The sequence below is a fragment of the Anas platyrhynchos genome, chromosome 4 (genome assembly GCF_047663525.1).
Source record: "Anas platyrhynchos isolate ZD024472 breed Pekin duck chromosome 4, IASCAAS_PekinDuck_T2T, whole genome shotgun sequence".
NCBI lineage: Eukaryota > Metazoa > Chordata > Aves > Anseriformes > Anatidae > Anas > Anas platyrhynchos.
In genome coordinates this window covers 3,708,954-3,728,332 of record NC_092590.1, presented here as the reverse complement: position 1 = coordinate 3,728,332, position 19,379 = coordinate 3,708,954, and the positions used below count along the sequence as shown (strand labels likewise).

General features: G+C 43.7%; 1 protein-coding gene and 1 pseudogene across 2 annotated transcripts in view; one reads left to right on the top strand and one right to left on the bottom strand.

Annotated features, from left to right (window-relative positions):
- The window catches only part of CDS1 (CDP-diacylglycerol synthase 1), a 29,412-nt gene extending 26,197 nt beyond the window's left edge, over window positions 1–3,215 (top strand). For both annotated transcript variants that reach the window (XM_072036808.1, XM_013096177.5), the window contains exon 13: window positions 347–3,215. In XM_072036808.1, coding sequence (XP_071892909.1) covers window positions 347–476 — 130 coding nt within the window. In that variant the 3' untranslated portion in view covers window positions 477–3,215. The remainder of the gene's footprint in view (window positions 1–346) is intronic.
- Window positions 3,216–15,893: 12,678 nt separating this feature from the next.
- On the bottom strand, window positions 15,894–19,095 carry LOC139998608 (ciliary-associated calcium-binding coiled-coil protein 1 pseudogene; annotated as a pseudogene).
- Between the last annotated feature and the right edge of the window lie 284 nt (window positions 19,096–19,379).

The window sequence follows — 19,379 nt, the reverse complement described above, 5'->3', positions numbered from 1 at the left end:
TAGCAATGGATGTTAAACTAAAAAAGCCCTTTTGATGAAGAATGTGAGTACAGTAAGAAAGAATAAATAAGTCAATCTTCTTTGTCATAAACCTTCTTAATATCCCCATTTGACAGAACATACAAGCAATGCTTTTCTCTTTTTGTTTGTATTTGGCTAAGGAGAGTGCTTTCCCGGTGATGCTCGGCCATGCATCCTGAGGGGATGGTTAGACAGAAAATATCCATACTTTAGTATCCCCCCCAAAAATGGGAATTCATTGCTTGTGCAGCGGGGGGGGGGAATGGAAGGCTGTCTAAAAGCTTCTTTAGAGCTGCTGCTCATCAGAAAAACTTTTCATTGACAGAGGTCCAAATCCCAGCAAACTACTGAAGCAGCTGTTGGTCCTTCAGCCAGAGCAACAACTAAATGTGTATAAAACCCTGAAATCTCATCTTGTTGAAAAAGGGATCCTGCAGCCATCTTTGAGAGGATAGTCTGTCAAAATGAAGCACAATGTGAAAACTCTGTTTAGAAGCTTTCTGTGGAAAAGCACTATAAATGTGCACAAAGATGGTACCTGAAGGAAGAATACTTCATGGTCTGGAAGAGGTGAATGCTTCTTTCCTGAAAGGAACACGAATGCTGTGACTTTCCATGAGGAAACAGAAGATCTGTTACTCCTAAAATAATTAAACAGCTTGCAAAGTAACAGTACATATGTTTATGTATTTTATTTCCTGCAGTGGATGGTACCAGGCCTTCCTCAGTACCCAGCCTGACAAGATTTGTATTTTAAAAAGCTAACTTTCCTTTTTAAATTGTCCTGGATGAGAACAGTAAGACCACACTCAAAATAAGCTATATAGCCAGCAAATTTTATTAAAAATTTTAAATTCACTGGTTGTTTTTGATGACTTCTTTAATATTGTATGCTTTAGCAGTACTTTGTTAGTGTTAAGTGGTTGCTGAAGTGAAAACACAGGTGAGGCTGGCAGTCGATCATTTATCTAGCCAGCTGCTGAAGTCACAATTGGCCAGAAAATACACATTTGCCTGTTCAAAACAGTCCTTACAGACTGCACTATGAGGCTTCCTATATTTACTACGTCACTATGAAGGTTAAACTTAACTGTGTTTTTAACTAATCAGCTTTCTTATGAAACTATTTAATCCTTTCAAAAGGGAAGTTATCTTTACTGAAGTACAGCTGAGCTGATTGGGCTGCAGAGCTGCCTTTTTTTTTTTTTTTTAAATGAACGTTATGGGTTATAAACAAGTGTGTACATCCAGGACTAACAATTACCTAACAATGGAATTCTTAATGTGCAGAGTTAGATGAACTTGGAGTTTACGATCTTGGTTTCCAGAGGATGGTCTGTGTCTGAAGACGTAATTTCAAGCCTTATTCCTTGTGCCTCTTTACTACTGTGTAGAATGGGGATTTTTTTCTCCCTTTTAAAAGCACTTTGAAGTCCTGTTTTATTAATATGTTAGTGAGTGAAGACAGAAACCTTTATCTCATGGATGTGCATGGTGCAAGACAGGATGCATGGTTTTTTTTTTTTGCATGTTTCTATTTACCAAGAATCTTCAAGGAAGCCTGGGCAACACCACAGGAATTTGAATGGAGAATTTTTAAAGGAAGCAGTTATTCTGTAGACTTGATGGGACAGATGAGGAAAGCTGATACTCTGCATTTCTCAGTCCTAGTTGTTTCCTAACTTATTTTATCACATGATAAGTCTTAATGCAAATTAAATTTTTTTTGAGACAATGAAAATGATTCCTTTATAAACAAAAAGCACAAATGCCAATTTGGTTTTGGTATACTGTAATTTGATTCAGTATCATTTTTCAACCAACTGTAAATAAGTTTCTAATGCAGTGAACATCCTAATGCTACACGTGTCTGTATGTGTATGTGTGTATATGTATATAGCATTAATAGATGTGCGTGTGTGTGTATACACACATATAAAAGGTGAAAAATTTAAATAGTTGGTGGTACCTGAGGATAAAATCATGGAGAAAATAACTAGGATTCATGATAGGCTCTATCTGTAATTTTGAGACTGGTTCTGTTGAATACAATGCATATGAATACATTGCATGCTCTGTTTTGCACTTAGGCCACAGTACCATGTGTACAGCACGTGTGTGGAGAAGCACTCCTGCACATGGCTGTGAAATGGAAATCTGGCCCTAGAGTAATCCCTGCTTATGTCAGGTGTCTGACAGAAGTAGATTTTTTATGGCACTTTTTACAGCTGACCTGGAGGCAGCAGGACTATGTTGAAGGAACACTCTGAAATAGGTTGGCTCTTAAAAATGTTGTAAGCTGCTTGTCCATCACTGGCCAAGTCACTTGGGCTGTTAATTGGAAGGGACTGCATTTTGTCCCTTCCACCGGAAGAGAAATACAGCCAGAGGTTAAAAGATGGCACAGCCAGGAAGAATAACGTGTGGAAAGGTGCTTGAAAAAGAAGGGAGAGAAAAAGGGTGTGTGCATCTCAGTGAGGATGACCAAGTAGCATACCTTGAAAATAAACTTGTTGGTGAGGCTTTGGTTGTGCACGGGACTCTTGGAGTTGCTTATGAAAAAAGCACAGTTTTATTGGAGCCGGTATATCTTTATCCTGTGTTTAAATAGTAAAATAAAAAAATAGAATATATATTAAAAGGTATTCGTTGTTTCTAAAACTTGAACTTTCTAGTGTAATTTTATAGCATGTGTAAAGTTAAGGAAGTTAAATTGATTTGAGCATTTATTACAACAGACCATTTGAAATCTATCTTTTTGCACAGTAAAAGGTACAACACAGCAATTCTACTGTTCAATATTAAAATGAAGAAGAGATCACTTCTGAACTCATTCATAGCTTTTTGTGGAAAGAATAATAGCATTCAGCTGGCTTAGGCTTTGTAAATGCAACTCAGCAGCAACTGTCACTGTGAAGTGACAATTACATTTGCTTGCTACAGAACATGTTTATCCCAGTTGTTACTTTTGCTAGTCCAAGCACTACAATGTGATCAACAGGACAGTTTAACTTTTGAACCAGTGATTCTTTTCAGTTGTACTTCTGTCACAAGTTGCTGTAATTACCTATTGAGCAAAAAAAATGTATATTTGTAAATACTGTAAATGTTTTGAGCATATAATGTATGTTTTAGTTTGTTGAATCTTTCATTGAAGCAGGCATTGTAAAAATAAAACCAGAATATAAATCCTCTCATGTTGTATTGTTTCATTGGTTTCTATGCAGAGCAGGTAGCAATCTTTTAACAAAAATGTATTCTTCCTTGAAGTTGCATCCTCAGTAATGAAGGCAGCAAATCATTTCCTATTAATTTGTCTTCAAGACTTGGGGCTGTCCTAGGCAGTTACTGCAGGCACTTTCTATGATGCATCTCTTGCCCAAGCACATGCCAACTTGCCATCTTTTCCCACAGGTACCCAGTTTAATGCAGCGTCCTTTCCTCCCAAGCACGTGACACACAAGGCACGCTTATGCCTGGCTACTGCAGTAAGTTGTACCTGACAAAAGGGGAACGTGATGCTGTCACTGCCCCACTTTCCTCAACTTTCCTCACTTTCCTCACCGTAGGCAACATTGCTGCCTCTGGTCTCTGAAGGTGTCTAGTGAGATGCTGGAAGAGGCTGCCACAGGCAATGAGGACAGATAGTGGCTCCCTTGGTCCCCCGCCCCACAGTTCCCAAGCACTACTAGAGGCCACTGCCTCAGCTGGAGAGAAGACACGGGGGGTGGGCCATGTGCTGCTCAATGGGCAAGCTGTGCTGGCCCAAGCACATTGTGTGACATCTTCCAGTCTGTGCTCCAGTATCACATCACTGGGCAAGGCTGCTCTGGGCAGCCACCATGCCTTCCTGGCTCTGCTCCCAGCTTCTGAAAATAAATGGGAGAGAAGGGAGGGTGCAGCAGCAGGAGGACTATGGATCACGTCCAGGGAGGACTTGGACAGCTCTGTCTATTCCACAACATTCTGCTTTGGCAAATGCAAACAGTGTTGCAGTTTCTTGGGTGGTAGCACTTGTGAAATTGTCCTGTTTTGAATCCCCAGTCCCATGTGTTACTCCCTGTGTGGCTGGCACATGCTGTTCAGCTTGTGCAGTGTGTGAGGATGAGGGGATGGCAGCTGGTGGCTGCCGTTCTCCTCTTGTCCTGTTGCTGCCTTTTTCAGTCCTAGATCCAAGGCCTTTCACCTGCAGACTCACCATGTGTCCGTGAGCACCTTCTTCCACATGGAGGGGACAACAGGAGCTTCAGTTCAGAGGGGCACAGCTCTCTTTCCATCCACAGTCTGAGCTTGATCCTGCCCCTCTTTGGCTTTAGTCTGTCCTGCCTCTGCTGCAGGTGGTCCCTGGAAGCATCCCTTTCCTCCCTCCCCACCACTGTCTGAATGTTGTTGTCTGTTACTTGTATGGAAAAAAAATAATTTTTTACCTTTAACAGACAGAAACCTTTCAAGAAAGTGGGTGTGCTCACAGAACAAAGCTGACTTGGCTCACAATGATGGCCAAGGTGGTTAGTACAGGTTTTTGAGTCATAGAATACCCTGAATTAGAAGGGCCCCACAAGGATTATCCATGTCCTGGAAGCAATGAACTGAAATCAGTTCTGCCTGAGGCACTAGGTGTGTTCCACCAAAACAGTACTCAGTGCTGGTCTGCTCCTCGAGAGGACAAGGTTCAGATGCTGAATGGACACTTGAAATTGTGCTACATGGAGGCAGATGAGAGGAGCCGCTTGCAGGGACAGCAGCACAGCAAAGCAGCCTGACAGAACAGGTAATCCTTTTTTGTGCATTTCTGGCAGAAGGAACTGTTTTTTTTGTTTGTTTGTTTGTTTGTTTTCATTTTGACCTGTGTTGTCCTAACACAACAATAAGCCTTATTTCACACAGTCTCTTTATCCGGATTAGACAAGAACCTGCAAAAAGCTAAGGTATAATTGCTTTTTCTCAGTTATAAAATGGAAATTCAATTCCATGTTTTAGCCATTTCAAACTGTAAAAACTTAGATACAGTCCTGTAGCCAACAGCGTTCCAGAAGCAGGCTGCAATGTTGGTGACACCCACAGAGGCGTGCTGCTGAACACCACAGGAACTGCGATCTGTTTGCCACCCAGACTGCACCCTATATTCTGAATACTGGTGCTTGTTAGGAAAAGTTCTGCAACACATCTTGTTCTCTAAAGGAACATCTGAGAAAATCTCCCAATATTAGAGTTTACAGAATCACAGAATCACAGAATCACAGAATTTCTAGGTTGGAAGAGACCTATTTATTTAGGACTTTGAGAAGAACAGACATAGCCCTTGCGAGGGAATATGAAAAAGCAACATATTCTCATAGAGAAATAAAGCTGTGAAACATCAGCCCAGTTTAAATACCAGCAATTTGCTTACATGTAATGTTCTGCAGTCATCTGAAGGGAGAAAAAACAACAATAATGACCCTCGTGACTTGGTTTTATCTTGCCAACTTGCAGCTCTTTGCTGTGCAGTTCTCATAGCACCAAGACCCAAGCAGCCCAGAACTCCTGCAGGAACCTGGCCACCCTCACTCCAACCACGAGACTCAGAGGATGCCGCTGCCAGCACAGGGACAGCTGCTCCCACACCCTTCTCCTCCACCCTGGTTCTCAAAGCAGGCAAGGCAGCCTGAAGCTGGGTACCCAGCTCCTAAGGGGCAAGAGCAAGGGACACAGACCTCACTGTCAAGGTCCACAGCTGCCACCACCATCTCTCACGTTTGTCCACTTGTTTGCTTTTCCCCTCCTAAGGCACACAAGGGAGAGATGTGGGTCTGCTGCAGCAGTTCGCTGACTTCAATGGTCATTGCTGTCAGGGAAAGTGGCCAGGCCACCACTCAGAAGTGACCTTGTTTTGAACTAATCCCACCTGCAGCTCTTAGAATAAGAGGGCACATTTTTCATTTCTGCTGTTAGGACTCTACTCTTTGATCACAGGAAATTGTGATATCTGGCAAGTGTTGAGCACACCTTTAAAGAAAACACAGTGAGAGCTCTAGTTGCCCAATCATGGCTTTTATTAACCACCTAACTATGGCTAATGACTGGGCCTTGTTTGTATTTGAAGGGTGTGTGTGACTTCATGCACTTTAACCTCATTTCTGGTGTGACAAACTGTCATACCCAGCAAATATATGATAGCGCAGCATACAGAGAAGCAATTGCCATCAGACTCTGTACCATGCTGTGTCCAGCTTCACTGAAACATGTTTCAGAGCCTGACTACAAAGTCAGAAAGAAACTGTAAAAAAAAAAAAAATGTAGTTGAGGTCCTCTCTTACTGCCAGTGACTAAGATGAAGGCAAGGCTCTGCTCAGTTGTCTCATATTTGTGTTGAAGACGAAAATCAAGATGAAATGCAGCGCATCTGCATTTAATCAGTGCCTAATTGTGCACTACCTGTTCTTTATGCAGCATCATTCAGGCTATCACACCCCTGCACAGCTTGAACTAATTTTAGTTTACCCCACCTACCAAGTTGCAATCTGAGTTATACCTGAGCCACATAGACAATTTGTCACATCCACATGGCTGAGGATGAGCTGAAAGCTATGGAAGGCTAGAAGAGCACTCAGTGTTCCTTACGTACCTGCTCTGGTCATATGCTTTTGTTGCTGTCTGGCTACAATCACTATTGGGCACATGACAGCTGAATCCTTGGCCAGCTTAAGTACAGCCACCTTTATTGCTTACTTTCCTTCCCCTGCCTAACTGTTCCTCATTTTTAGGCTCAGTTCATAACACTCAAACATCCACAGCAGGGGCAGATTAAATAAATGTCTGTCACTTCCAAGTGACTCTGCCTTGTGGACCTATCTGCACAACTTTGTGGTCACCACTCTGCAATATATGTACAGCTCTTTCATTAACTGTTGCTTATTTGTTTGTCTGTTTTAACAAAACAAACCATCCCATTGAAAAAAATATATATTTTTTTTCTTTTTCTGCAAGCATTTTAGGCAGTATCTATGCAGAGCAGCTGGACCCAGAATCATGTTTGGGTTCTGTACAGAATTCTCAGTAGGACCATGTGTGTCAATAGCAATCCCTTGTTATTTGTAAGGCAATGTGCTGCTGGGTAGCCCACTGAGCTGCTCCCAGACCTCACTTGTGTAATGCCCCAGCATATCATTTGCAGATCTTGCTTCAGCCTTCCAAGTAAAGAAGTTTCCAGTGAGGAAAATATCTGTGGTCAGGTGCACTTACCAGGGACTTGGGGAGACCACACAGTTGAGCGTGCTAGTTTACAATGTGATGGCGAAGATGAGCAGATCACCGACCGTGCACATGCACAGTAGAGGGGAGCAACCTAAAAAGATGGAAAAGTTATTTAGGACAGGGAGCCACACTGAAGCAGGGTGTAGGTGGCCTATAACTGTGTCTCCTGCTCTTTTCCTCAGGTACAGTTAGACTGCAAGTTAGCTTGGGGTAGTATTTGTAGTGGTACTGCTTTTTGCTTTTTTTCTTGTTTGCTTTAAAAAAATGACAGCTGTAGCAGAATGTCTGGTTTCTAGCTGCAGGAGTAGAATATACAGGGTGCACAAAATAATTCTTCTGCTTTACTCAACTTGCTAGTGGTGTCCAGTCTGCTTTGAAGCACAGTACTACAAGAGACATGCAGACTGTGTTCTTTATAGGGAATTAGAATGATGCGAGGAAGGTTTAAACCTGAAGTCTAGAGAAGCTTGTCAGAGAGCCTGATAAGGTCTTAAGAGCCTGCCTGGAGAAGACAGGGCTTGACAGTGGGAACTGAAATAAGAGTTTTGTAAAGGGCTATTACGAAGAGGAGGGTATGAGATGAGCAGGGTTGTAATTAGTTACGACAGGAATGCCATGTCGGTTCAACAGTAAGTCACAGCTAGAGCAAACCCTCAGCTAGCCTAGAACATGATAGCAGCTGCAGCGTGGCAGCTGCAGGTGGGCAGGCAGTATGAGAGAGGCGCCTTGTGCTCCCAGCAGTTCCCTTGCAAATGGCGCAGCAGGAGAGACTCGTGTGGCACACCTCACCGCCAAGCCAGCAGCCTCCTTGTCACAGGTATGGCATGAGTCACGCTGCTAGCAGGAGAGGTAGTGCAAGCAGAGCAGCCAAAAAGATGCTTTGTTGCACTGAGGCCACCTGAAGTGTCAGTAGCCAAGAACAAGAAGCTGTTCAGTATCAGAGTATAGCATGGAAAATCCATGTTGAGGACTGGGAGCTCCAAGGACTGAAACTCTGTGCCCCAGGGTGGCCTTAGCAAGATGGTGAAGCTGCCTGCTGATCTGTGCTGAAGACAGTTACAGCCTCTTCCCTCAGGCTGTCTTAGATTATGATAGTCCCAATGTATGTGAGGGGTGGGCTCTTAAAAATAGAGAGGCGGTAAGATTGAACCAGTCTGCAACAGAACTTCATGTCATCATTTTCTTTCTCTGAATTTGGGCTCTCATTTTCTTTGGGGCTTCAGGAGAAACATGAGAAAACAAGCTACGAGGAAACCATGCAGATTTCTAGAAACCCTTACTCAGTGACAGAAAGTAATCCAGTAAAAGCCACTCAGCGGTTTTGAGCATTATGATCTTCTGCCCTGATCTGAAAAGAGGTGACACTGACAATCTGTGCATTAGCAGGTATCACAAGACTAACATTTCTGACACTCTCTCTTCCTCACCCCCTTCTCCATGGTATGTGCCTGAAACATTGACTGGCACAAGGACCCCAGCCCAATGTCTGCTATCAGCGCTGTGCATGACCTGCTCATTGTGTGGCATGCTTTTGATCCAAAGGGGCTGGGGAAGGACCCCCAGGTCCTTCTCCTCAGAGCTCCTCTCCAGCAGGTCATCCCCCAGCCTGTACTGATACATGCGGTTGCTCCTTCCCAGGTGCAGGACTCTACACTTCCTTTTGCTGTTTACATACTTAAGAAGGTTTTTTTTTTATCTTTTATCTCTTTTGCAAGCCTCATCTCTAGGTGGGCTTTAGCCTTCCTTGTCGCATCCCTGCAGGCCCTGACAACACTTCTATACTCCTCCCAGGAGGACAGGCCCTTTTTCCACATTTCATAAACTTTCATCTTCCTTTTGATCTTATCAATGAGCTCCTTGCTCATCCACACAGGTTAAATATGGTACGTTTACAAACATTTCATATCCCAAGACAAACACGATTGATTTGCATAAAAGAAGCCAGGAGTCTGACACTTGTAGGAGCTCTCAAGCCTAAGAATGTTGCTGGCTGGGACACAAGTCGCTGTTCCAGTCATAAAACCAGACGATCGTTGCTAGCACAAAAATGTAGTGGTAGATAATCCTACCTTTGCTAGGGTGGCACTGACACCAGCACTAGGCTGTAGGTGTCAGCATATTTGACCTCACTTTAAAATGAGGATCACAGAATCACAGAATTTCTAGGTTGGAAGAGACCTCAAGATCATCGAGTCCAACCTCTAACCTAACACTAACAGTCCCCACTAAACCATATCCCTAAGCTCTACATCTAAACGTCTTTTGAAGACTTCCAGGGATGGTGACTCCACCACCTCCCTGGGCAGCCCGTTCCAGTGCCTCACAACCCTTTCAGTAAAGAAATTCTTCCTAACATCTAACCTAAAACTCCCCTGGCGTAACTTTAGCCCATTCCCCCTCGTCCTGTCACCAGGCACATGGGAGAACAGGCCAACCCCCACCTCGCTACAGCCTCCTTTAATGTAGTTATACAGAGCAATAAGGTCACCCCTGAGCCTCCTCTTCTCTAGGCTGAACAAGCCCAGCTCCTTCAGCCGCTCCTCGTAGGACTTGCTCTCCAGGCCCCTCACCAGCTTCGTCGCCCTTCTTTGGACCCGCTCAAGCACCTCGATGTCCTTCTTGTAGCGAGGGGCCCAAAACTGAACACAGTACTCGAGGTGCGGCCTCACCAGAGCCGAGTACAGGGGGACGATCACCTCCCTAGCCCTGCTGGTCACAGTGTTTCTGATACAAGCCAGGATGCCGTTGGCCTTCTTGGCCACCTGAGCACACTGCTGGCTCATATTCAGCCGACTGTCCACCATCACTCCCAGGTCCTTCTCTGCCTGGCAGCTCTCCAACCATTCCTCTCCCAGCCTGTAGCTCTGCTTAGGGTTATTGCGCCCCAGGTGCAGGACCCGGCACTTGGCCTTGTTGAACTTCATGCAGTTGACCTCAGCCCATCGGTGCAGCCTATCCAGATCCTCCTGCAGAGCCTTCCTACCCTCGAGCAGATCGACACACGCACCTAGCTTGGTGTCATCTGCAAACTTACTGAGGGTGCACTCAATGCCATCATCCAGATCATTGATGAAGATGTTAAAGAGGACCGGCCCCAGCACCGAGCCCTGGGGGACGCCACTAGTGACTGGCCTCCAACTGGACTTGGCTCCATTCACCACAACTCTTTGGGCCCGGCTATCCAGCCAGTTTCTAACCCAACGAAGCGTGCGCCAGTCCAAGCCAAGAGCAGCCAGTTTCTTGAGGAGAATGCTGTGGGAGACGGTGTCAAAAGCCTTGCTGAAGTCAAGGTAGACCACATCCACAGCCTTTCCCTCATCCACCCAGCGCGTCACTTTGTCGTAGAAGGAGATCAGGTTCGTCAAGCAGGACCTGCCTTCCATAAACCCATGCTGGCTGGGCCTGATCGCCTGCTTGCCCTTCAAGTGCCGCATGATGACTCCCAAGAGGATCTGCTCCATGAGCTTCCCTGGTACTGAGGTCAAACTGACAGGCCTGTAGTTCCCCGGGTCTGCCCTCCGGCCCTTCTTGTAGATGGGCGTCACATTTGCTAGTCGCCAGTCAGCTGGGACCTCCCCCGATAGCCAGGACTGCTGATAAATGATGGATAGGGGCTTGGCCAGCTCCTCTGCCAGTTCTCTCAGTACCCTTGGGTGGATCCCATCCGGCCCCATCGATTTGTGCACATCCAAGCGCCGTAGCAGGTCACCGACCAGTTCTTCGTGGATGGTGAGGGCCACATCCTGCTCCCCGTCCCCTTCCACCAGTTCTGGGTACTGGGTATCCAGAGAGCAACCGGTTTTGCCGCTAAAGACTGAGGCAAAGAAGGCATTAAGCACCTCCGCCTTTTCCTCATCTCTTGTAACTAAGTTTCCCCCCGCATCCAGTAAAGGATGGAGATTCTCCCTAGTCCTCCTTTTTGTGTTGATGTATTTATAAAAGCGTTTTTTGTTATCTTTAACAGCAGTAGCCAGATTGAGCTCCAGATGAGCTTTGGCCTTCCTAATCTTGTCCCTGCACAGCCTCGCTACATCCTTATAGTCCTCCTTAGTGGCCTGCCCAATTTTCCAAAGATTATAAACCCTCTTTTTCCTCCTAAGCTCAAGCCACAATTCTCTGTTGAGCCAGGCTGGTCTTCTTCCCCGCTGGCTCATCTTTGGGCACATGGGGACAGACCGCTCCTGCGCCATTAGGATTTGCCTCTTAAAGAGCGCCCAGCCTTTCTGGACCCCTCTGCCCTTCAGAACCGCCTCCCATGGGACTCCACCAACCAGTGTCCTGAGCAGCCCAAAGTCAGCCCTCCGAAAGTCCAATACAGTGGTTTTACTGGTTCCCTTCCTGGCCCCGCCAATAATAGTGAACTCCACCATTTCGTGGTCACTCTGCCCAAGACAGCTCCCGACAATCACATCCTCCACCAGTCCTTCTCTGTTTGTGAAGAGAAGGTCTAGCAGGGCACCACCCCTGGTAGGTTCACTAATCAGCTGCGTCAGGAAGCTATCTTCCACTTTCTCCAGAAACCTCCTAGACTGCTTCCTCTGGGCTGTGTTGTGCTTCCAGGATATGTCAGGGAAGTTGAAGTCCCCCACGAGTACAAGCGCCGACGATTTCGCAACTTCTGTCAGCTGCCTGTAGAACTCCTCATCCGTCTCCTCATCCTGGTTCGGCGGTCTATAGCAGACCCCGACCAGGACACTAGCCTTGTTGTCCCTGCCGATCCTAACCCAAAGGGACTCGATCTTGTCATTCCTAGCCTCGAGTTCTACAACATCGAAAGACTCTCTAATATAGAGAGCCACGCCGCCACCCCTTCTGTGCTGCCTGTCCCTTCTGAAGAGCCTATAGCCAGGCATCGCAGCACTCCAGTCATGAGACTGGTCCCACCACGTTTCCGTGATGGCAACCAAGTCGTAGCCTGCCCGCTGCACGATGGCTTCCAGCTCCTCCTGTTTGTTACCCATGCTGCGTGCATTGGTGTAGATGCACTTCAGCTGGGCCTTTACCTTATCCTCCGGCCTTGCCATTGCTCCCCCTGGCACAGCCCCAACAGTCCTTGCTTCAGCCCCATCCCCCTTCTTACCTAGTTTAAAGCCCTATCAATGAGCCCCGCCAGCTCCTGGCCCAGGATCCTTTTTCCCCTAAAGGATAGGGACCCGTCTACGGCCATCAGACCAGGTGCTGAGTAAACTGCCCCATGGTCGAAAAACCCAAGATTTCTGCGTAGGCACCAGCCCCGGAGCCACGTGTTTAGCAGGTGGGCTTTCCTTGTCCTCTCCGTACCCCTCCCTGTCAACGTAGGGATGGACGAAAATACTACCTGCACTCCTGCTCCGTCCACTAACCGTCCCAGCCCCCTCCAATGCTTTGGCTGGAAATGAACCTGTTATGGGTCTCCTATGTTCTTGTAAACAACTTGTCAGTGTCAAGGCTATCATGCTAAACTCATCTAATGTAGAGTGAATATAATCCTGCCCCCTTATGGCTTTTAAATAGAGACAGAAAGAGAACAGACAAAAAATATCTTGTAGTCCTATGCTGCTGCTTATGAGCGTTTTTCAGCGGAGACTTGCATATAGCTGTCCATCACAAGTGCCTGTTGATGCAGATGGAATTGCCTATAGCCACCAAATTAAAAACTGTAAATCTCTAGGATAAAGTTTTAAATGCTTTTTTATTTACAGTCTGTAGCAACTCGCATGCTGCAGAAGTTCAGAGGAAAGCATTTGTCAGAATCAAAGTTCCTTTTGTGTACCTCATGTCTGCTTTTGAATTAGTATAGATATTTGGCATGTTTCTAACACCAGGATGATTTATTCACAGTGGCGCAATAACACTAACTTTGGACAAATTCTTCCAGTTTGTGCTTGTTTGGTTGGGTTTTGTGGCTGGAGCATCTGTATACCTCTAGTATGTGGAAGAGGTCCCAGCTGCCTGATAATATGAATTCTCCTAGGCTAAAATTTTTGAAAGCTTCCTTTTATGAGAGATTTAATTGAGAGGGATCTTCTCCACACTTTACCACTCCTGCCCCTTCTCCCTTTGGAAGGTCCAATTACAACTAAAAAATAAAAAAGGAATATTGGCCAAGAAATGCTTTTTCTAATTGTCTCACTTAAGAATTAGCTGTTTTTAACTGTGCTGTAGCCAGAAATTACTTTGAATATACACACTTCCTCCTATGCTTGAAGCCTTCACCAGGCAAGAGATGATGCTCTGTTGTAGCTCTGGTGCCCAAGTGCAACTGTTGACTGTAGACCCAGTCTGCACTAAGTTCCATTGTGACAGTGAAGAAAAGAGAGGAAAAAAAAAAATTGCTACTGCCATTAACTTGTCGCTGGTACACTAGTAGTGTGCTCCAGCAAACAGTGATCATGAATCACCAGCATCGGGGTGAAAAACAGCAAAACTAAGTTTTTCCTACATTCTCAGGTTTGAGGACTTGCAGTCACTGGGGATGTAAGTGTGACTAGCCATAAGCAAAACCAGAGGGAAGCTGCAGTGATTTTGTTTTCTCCGTTGCCAGATGAAGGTATCTGGAATGTGCAAGTGTTAAAAGCCTAAGGAAAGCAAGTTTTAAGAGGTAGGAAGTCAGTGTAATTAAGCTGTATTTCTTTAACCATGTAGTCCTTAACACAGGCAGGCTAAGTCCATTACAGTGCAATGGTGTGGCAGCTTCACTGTAAGCAGCATCAAGTTGTGATTTGCTCTTGTTCTTTGGTGTCAGATGATGTGCATCACATCAGTACACCAAAAGAGAAATAGTTTAAACATAATTAACTTGAGCTAACACTGAAACTCCTGGGAACAGGATGCTATTAAATGTTCAGAGATTTTTAACTTGCATTTATCAGGGATATGATAATACTGTTTGAGTTAAGGCTTCTTAACTAAACTTGACCTAGGTGATAGTACAGTTGGGTTATTAATACTGTTCACTTAAACTGTGGTTCTAATATACTTTGAGTGGAGACTGCCTAAACTATTGCTTTTCTAAGGGTTAATATAGCCACTTATTTTTGTAAATGCTGTGCAACTTTTCTATTGCTTGATCCTGATTCTCACATTCCTGTTCCAGTAATTCTTTTCTCTTTTTTAGAAAAATGCAATATAAATCAGGTATATTGGTATCTTTCATGTCTATCTAACAATTAGTATAAGGGTTATTTTATACTTGTATGCCTTTTACATATTGTTTGTGAGGATAGCTTTTTTTAAATTAAATTTAAAAACACGTAATGATGCAAAAATCCCTGTTTCTAAGATTCTCAGCAAGGTAAAGAAAACTGAGAAATGACACTTTAACCTGGATCATGAGACAGTAACAGCTGTATAAAATATTTTAAGTGAGAATTCTTGCCTGGGTTACAATTGGATACATTTTGATAGTTGAAATTAAACCTATTTCTGTTTGTGTGCCTGTTCTTCCTGCTCCTGCTGCCTTTAGAATAGGGCCTTTCCTTCAGAGACCAGAAGGGAGGAATGGATGGAGTTCAGTTGTGCAGCTACTTGCTGCTTCAGAGCAGACATCCATGACCTCCTCTTATTTGTGGCCAGGTCCCCTCTAGAAAACTGTCTGTAACCTGCAGCCCTAATGCAGGATCTGCCTGTTCAGTTGTGAAACAGTGAAGAAATACTCATTGTGGTTCAAAGGGCATTTTAAAAAAGCCTCAAAATGGGAGCCTGTAGCAAGATGGTTTTATCTTACAGTTTCTTTCTGGATGTTAGTTTCTGGAGGTGGTGCTCAGGGGTTGGAGCTGCTCTGAAGCAGCCCAGGACCCAGGGATAGTTTTGCAGAGTGCATGCACCTGGTGGCCCCCAAAAGACATGTGCACCTGATCCAACACTCTGAGCCCTGCAGCAGCCTTTCCTGGCACAAGGGCTGTTCTCTTTTGGGGTGGGGCGGGGCTAAGGGCAGGTGCTTGCAATAAGGGAGACCCTCCAGAGCCACCAGAGGACTGCAGCCTTTTACCATGCAGATGCTAAAAAGCATCAATATTATACCTTACACAGGAAAAACTATAGTGTTTCTTCTAACCCTTTTCCCCTGGAACATCCTTGCCTATTTGGGAGAGAAGGCAGAATGTAACATCTTTCTTATTTTCTACAGCTGCCTGATTTAAATTGAGAGCTTTGTAGGGTGGAACTCGTTAAGAATGTATATTTTAAAGAACTCTGTCACATCAGTATTGAAACAAAAAATCAAAGATTATTATGCCAAAACCTCAAAAACCTTAACAGTAGGTCCCAGAAATGACAGTATAATTATTTGTAGAGAGAACTATAGCAGTAACTCAACATGACACGTGAGACTTTAAAAACAGCAAACCTGATTTAAACCAATGGAAAAGCCAGGAATACAGGCTGGAGACTGTTCCTAATGCACCATATTGCATCGCAACATTTTGTACCTACTCATCCATCCAAAATATGACGTTTTGCATTTCATATTAACAGTCTGAAGACATTAAAGGATTCTTCAATTTGATGTTCACATGCTGTGTCAGAGCATGTACTCTGACTGCCTGGAGAGATGTCATGTTCACCTTTTGCTCATTTTCCTGCTTTCACTTTAGTCTCAACTATCCCTCCTCCCATTTCAAAAAAAAAAAATTTATACTACAAGTATGGTTTGTAGGATTTGAACTCCACGTTGGATTTCTGCAGTACCTCAGCTGTTATGTGTATGTACTAAGAGCAACTGCTAACAAATTACTGCAGTAATACTTGATGTTCATATACAGCTTCTCATCTTCAAAGCACTTCAAAATTTCCCAGAAGTTCTACAAAATATGGGAGAGAGAGGAAGAGATACGGGCAAAAGCCTTTGTTTAGCATTGGTCCTAACATAAATCATCATGTTCCTTTTCTGCTTTGTCATGTAGCAAGAATGTTGTAGTCATCAGATTTGACTGAAGTGCTAAATTGACAGTAATGTTTTCAGCAAAAATTTTAAGAAATACTCTTCCCCTTCCATACAGACAGTTCTCTTCAGAAGTTATGTTCACACCTTTGAGTTCAAAACCAGGGAAACTTGTGACATTAGCATAATGCTCTGGGAAATTAATTTATGTATCAAAATAAAGGTCCTTTTGACTTTAGAAAGTTATCATGACAATAAAGTCGTATTTCAAAGCAATAAAACATTGCAGAACATAACCATGAATCTTAGAAATTTTAAAGTTTTTTTTTGTTGTTTTTTTTTTTAGGATAAACCAATAATTCCTCATGAGTTACCTCACAATTCAAATTGGAGTAGTTAGCTTTTATAGCGGAAAGGAAGCTCTTATTAACTTGTTGGCACATGTTGGATAGAAAAATGGAGAAAACTTTTAGTGACTTGCTATAGAGCTTACTTCTGATCATGTAACGGGAAGAATTTTTCTCAACACCTGAGACCAACTAAAATATTCTGCCTGCTTAACAGGGGTCCAGTGCCCACACATCTGACATGCACTTTAAAGAGTACTTCCAGGTTATTGGCACTCAAATGCAGCTACTGAATATTGTCTTTTAATTCTGGGAGCTCTTTCTGATGAACAACATGCAGCCAATGTCCCCTTCTGCCTGTACTCTCAGCTCTGAGCACAACCAGGGAGCACACCCATGCAAGGCCTTTTAGGCAAATTATGTCGGGTTACTGTCATTTTTGCCTGGATGAGTCAGGCTTGCAAATGTTTTCCATTATCACCATAAATATGTGGGTGAAGTGAAACAAAGCCTAACATTTTACTTAATGAGAAACAAATAAAAAATTGTAATGAATAAAATATTCTGTTTCTTAAATATTCCCTTAAATATGCAATCCAGCCCTTGTACTTGAAAGCATGACTTGTTTTTAACATGCTTTCTAGGGCAAAGAGTTCTGTAACATAACAATTAGTATAGTTTACTATTTTGAAACACAGACATTAAACCAATTCTTCTGCTGTCAGTTGTTATATACTTAGATTCCTCTTGTGTTTACAACATTTCTATAATGTCTGACAAAATATGGAACGATGTTAGCATACAGAGGAATAGGGAATACATTTTCAGATGAAACATTACATGTATTCCAGAAAAAAAATCCATGGAAATCAAAAAGAATTCTTTCTGGGAAGACTGTAAAAGTACATACTCTTCTTTTATGCAATTCTAGTATGGTGGAAATAAAGAAGTGTAATATATGAAGCTAGTTTAAAAGCTTAGCAAAAAAATGAAATTAAATAACATACATGTTATTAATGAATAACTATAGGAAAAAAAGTGTATAATTACATGTTAATTAAATTCTCTCCTGTGTCTGCAATGCCTCAAAATTACATTTTCTTTCTGTGTATTCTCCTTCCAGCAAAATACCCTTTCTTACCTGGTTATTTATGACTTTTTAATTTTTCTGTTCTCAAAGTGTAAGTTTCTTCTTGCATTTACAGCTTTTCATTTATCTCTGCCTCAAGGTTGACAATAATTTCACTTGGGATTCCATCCACTGCAGACTTCTGATTTTCAACAGTGAAAGCAGCCACAGCACCTGCCTCAAGGGACTCTGCCTCTGGACAGGGTTCTTCCAGGTGACTTTCTTGATCAGATCCCTTGGGTTCCATCTCTGCAGCTATTGGCAATAGTATCAATGATGCACAGCTTTCTGAAGGCACACCTTCTTCCAGTAAAGGAGGGAAGGGGGTAACTGCAGGTGGGGCAAGTTGCATCACATACTTATTACTTATCACAAGTTCTTCTCTAGGACTGTGGAAGAGATATTCATACAATTTATAGGGTTTAAATTAGCTGATATTCAAGTAATCAATGATTGCTTTGGCTTGCTCAATGCTGAAGACATCCATGTCAGCATGGATGTCTTCACTTCTTTCTGAATAGTTTCTCCTGTTCCAGCCATTGCTTTTCCAAGTTCCTTTATGTTATCTCCTAAGGTCATATGTTTGTCATGGAGGCTCTCCAACAGGAAGTTTAATAGATCCATGGATCCTGAGAGCTGCACAAGACTGAAGTTCTCTTCTTTAGCCCACCAAAATCTGGCAATATAATAGTCTAGCAAAATAGCTTCCTTCAAAGATGTCTTTAACTGTTTAAAATTCAGAAATTCTTCCAGCTTTTTTTTTTTTTATCTCCCTCTACATTTTGTCCTGACAAAGCAGTAATTGGAGAAAGAGAAAGAAATGTCTGATTAATAATCTTCTGTCCACCTACTGCACCCTGATCCTGGTCTTCTCCTGCCCTGGTGGGTGGGGGCAGCCTCTGAATCTCCTACCGCACGGCCCCGGCGCCCGTTCTTGCCCTGCCGGACACCCCGTAGTCATGAGCTCAGTGGCGGTCGCATCCCCGCTTGATGCTGCGTTCCACACTTTCTCCTCCGGGTTGTTCCCAAGTCTTTACATCGAATACAGCTGAGGCCATCGAGGGTACCCCTTGTTTTTGCAAAAACTTCAATAGTAGCTTTATCTTAAATGGGTCATATTTTACACCCCTTTTTATTAATAGTTGCATTATTAATGCAACTATTTACTATATAATATATATATAATAATGCAATTATTTACTATAGCCTCTTCTGCAGAAAGATTTGCTCCCATTGTTAATGCCCAGCTGCTCACCTGTCCTTCAGGTGATGTCCCGCGATTGAAGCTGAAGTCCAGCTGCAAGCTTGATTCGTTCAGTTGGGTTCCCTTCAGACACTCATGCAGTGTTGCTGTAGTCCTAATCACACCAGGGTCACCATTTGAAGGGAATGACAACACAGACTCCAGGATAGTCAAGAACTGGAGACCCTTTATTTTTCCAGTGCAAGATGTTATACAGCTTTAGAGCCAGCTGCACATGCTGCAGGAGGCTAGCAGGCATAGTTACAGACTCTGTTTGGTGCGTTCTTTTTGATCACTCAGCTCTCTATAGGCCCATCTGAGCCTAGCAGCTCCTCCTTACTGGTTCCCACTTCCTCTTGCTCTAGCCAGGCTTCACTTTCTCATTTCTCTCCCCCATCCCAGAGAGGGAGGGGGGATGATGAGCAAACGGCTGTGTGGTGTTTAGCTGCCAGCCGGGTTAAACCACAACACCTGGTTACCTTTAGTGCACCACCATATCAATCAGCTCTAGTTTATCACCAAATGGGTCACCCATATTTTTCT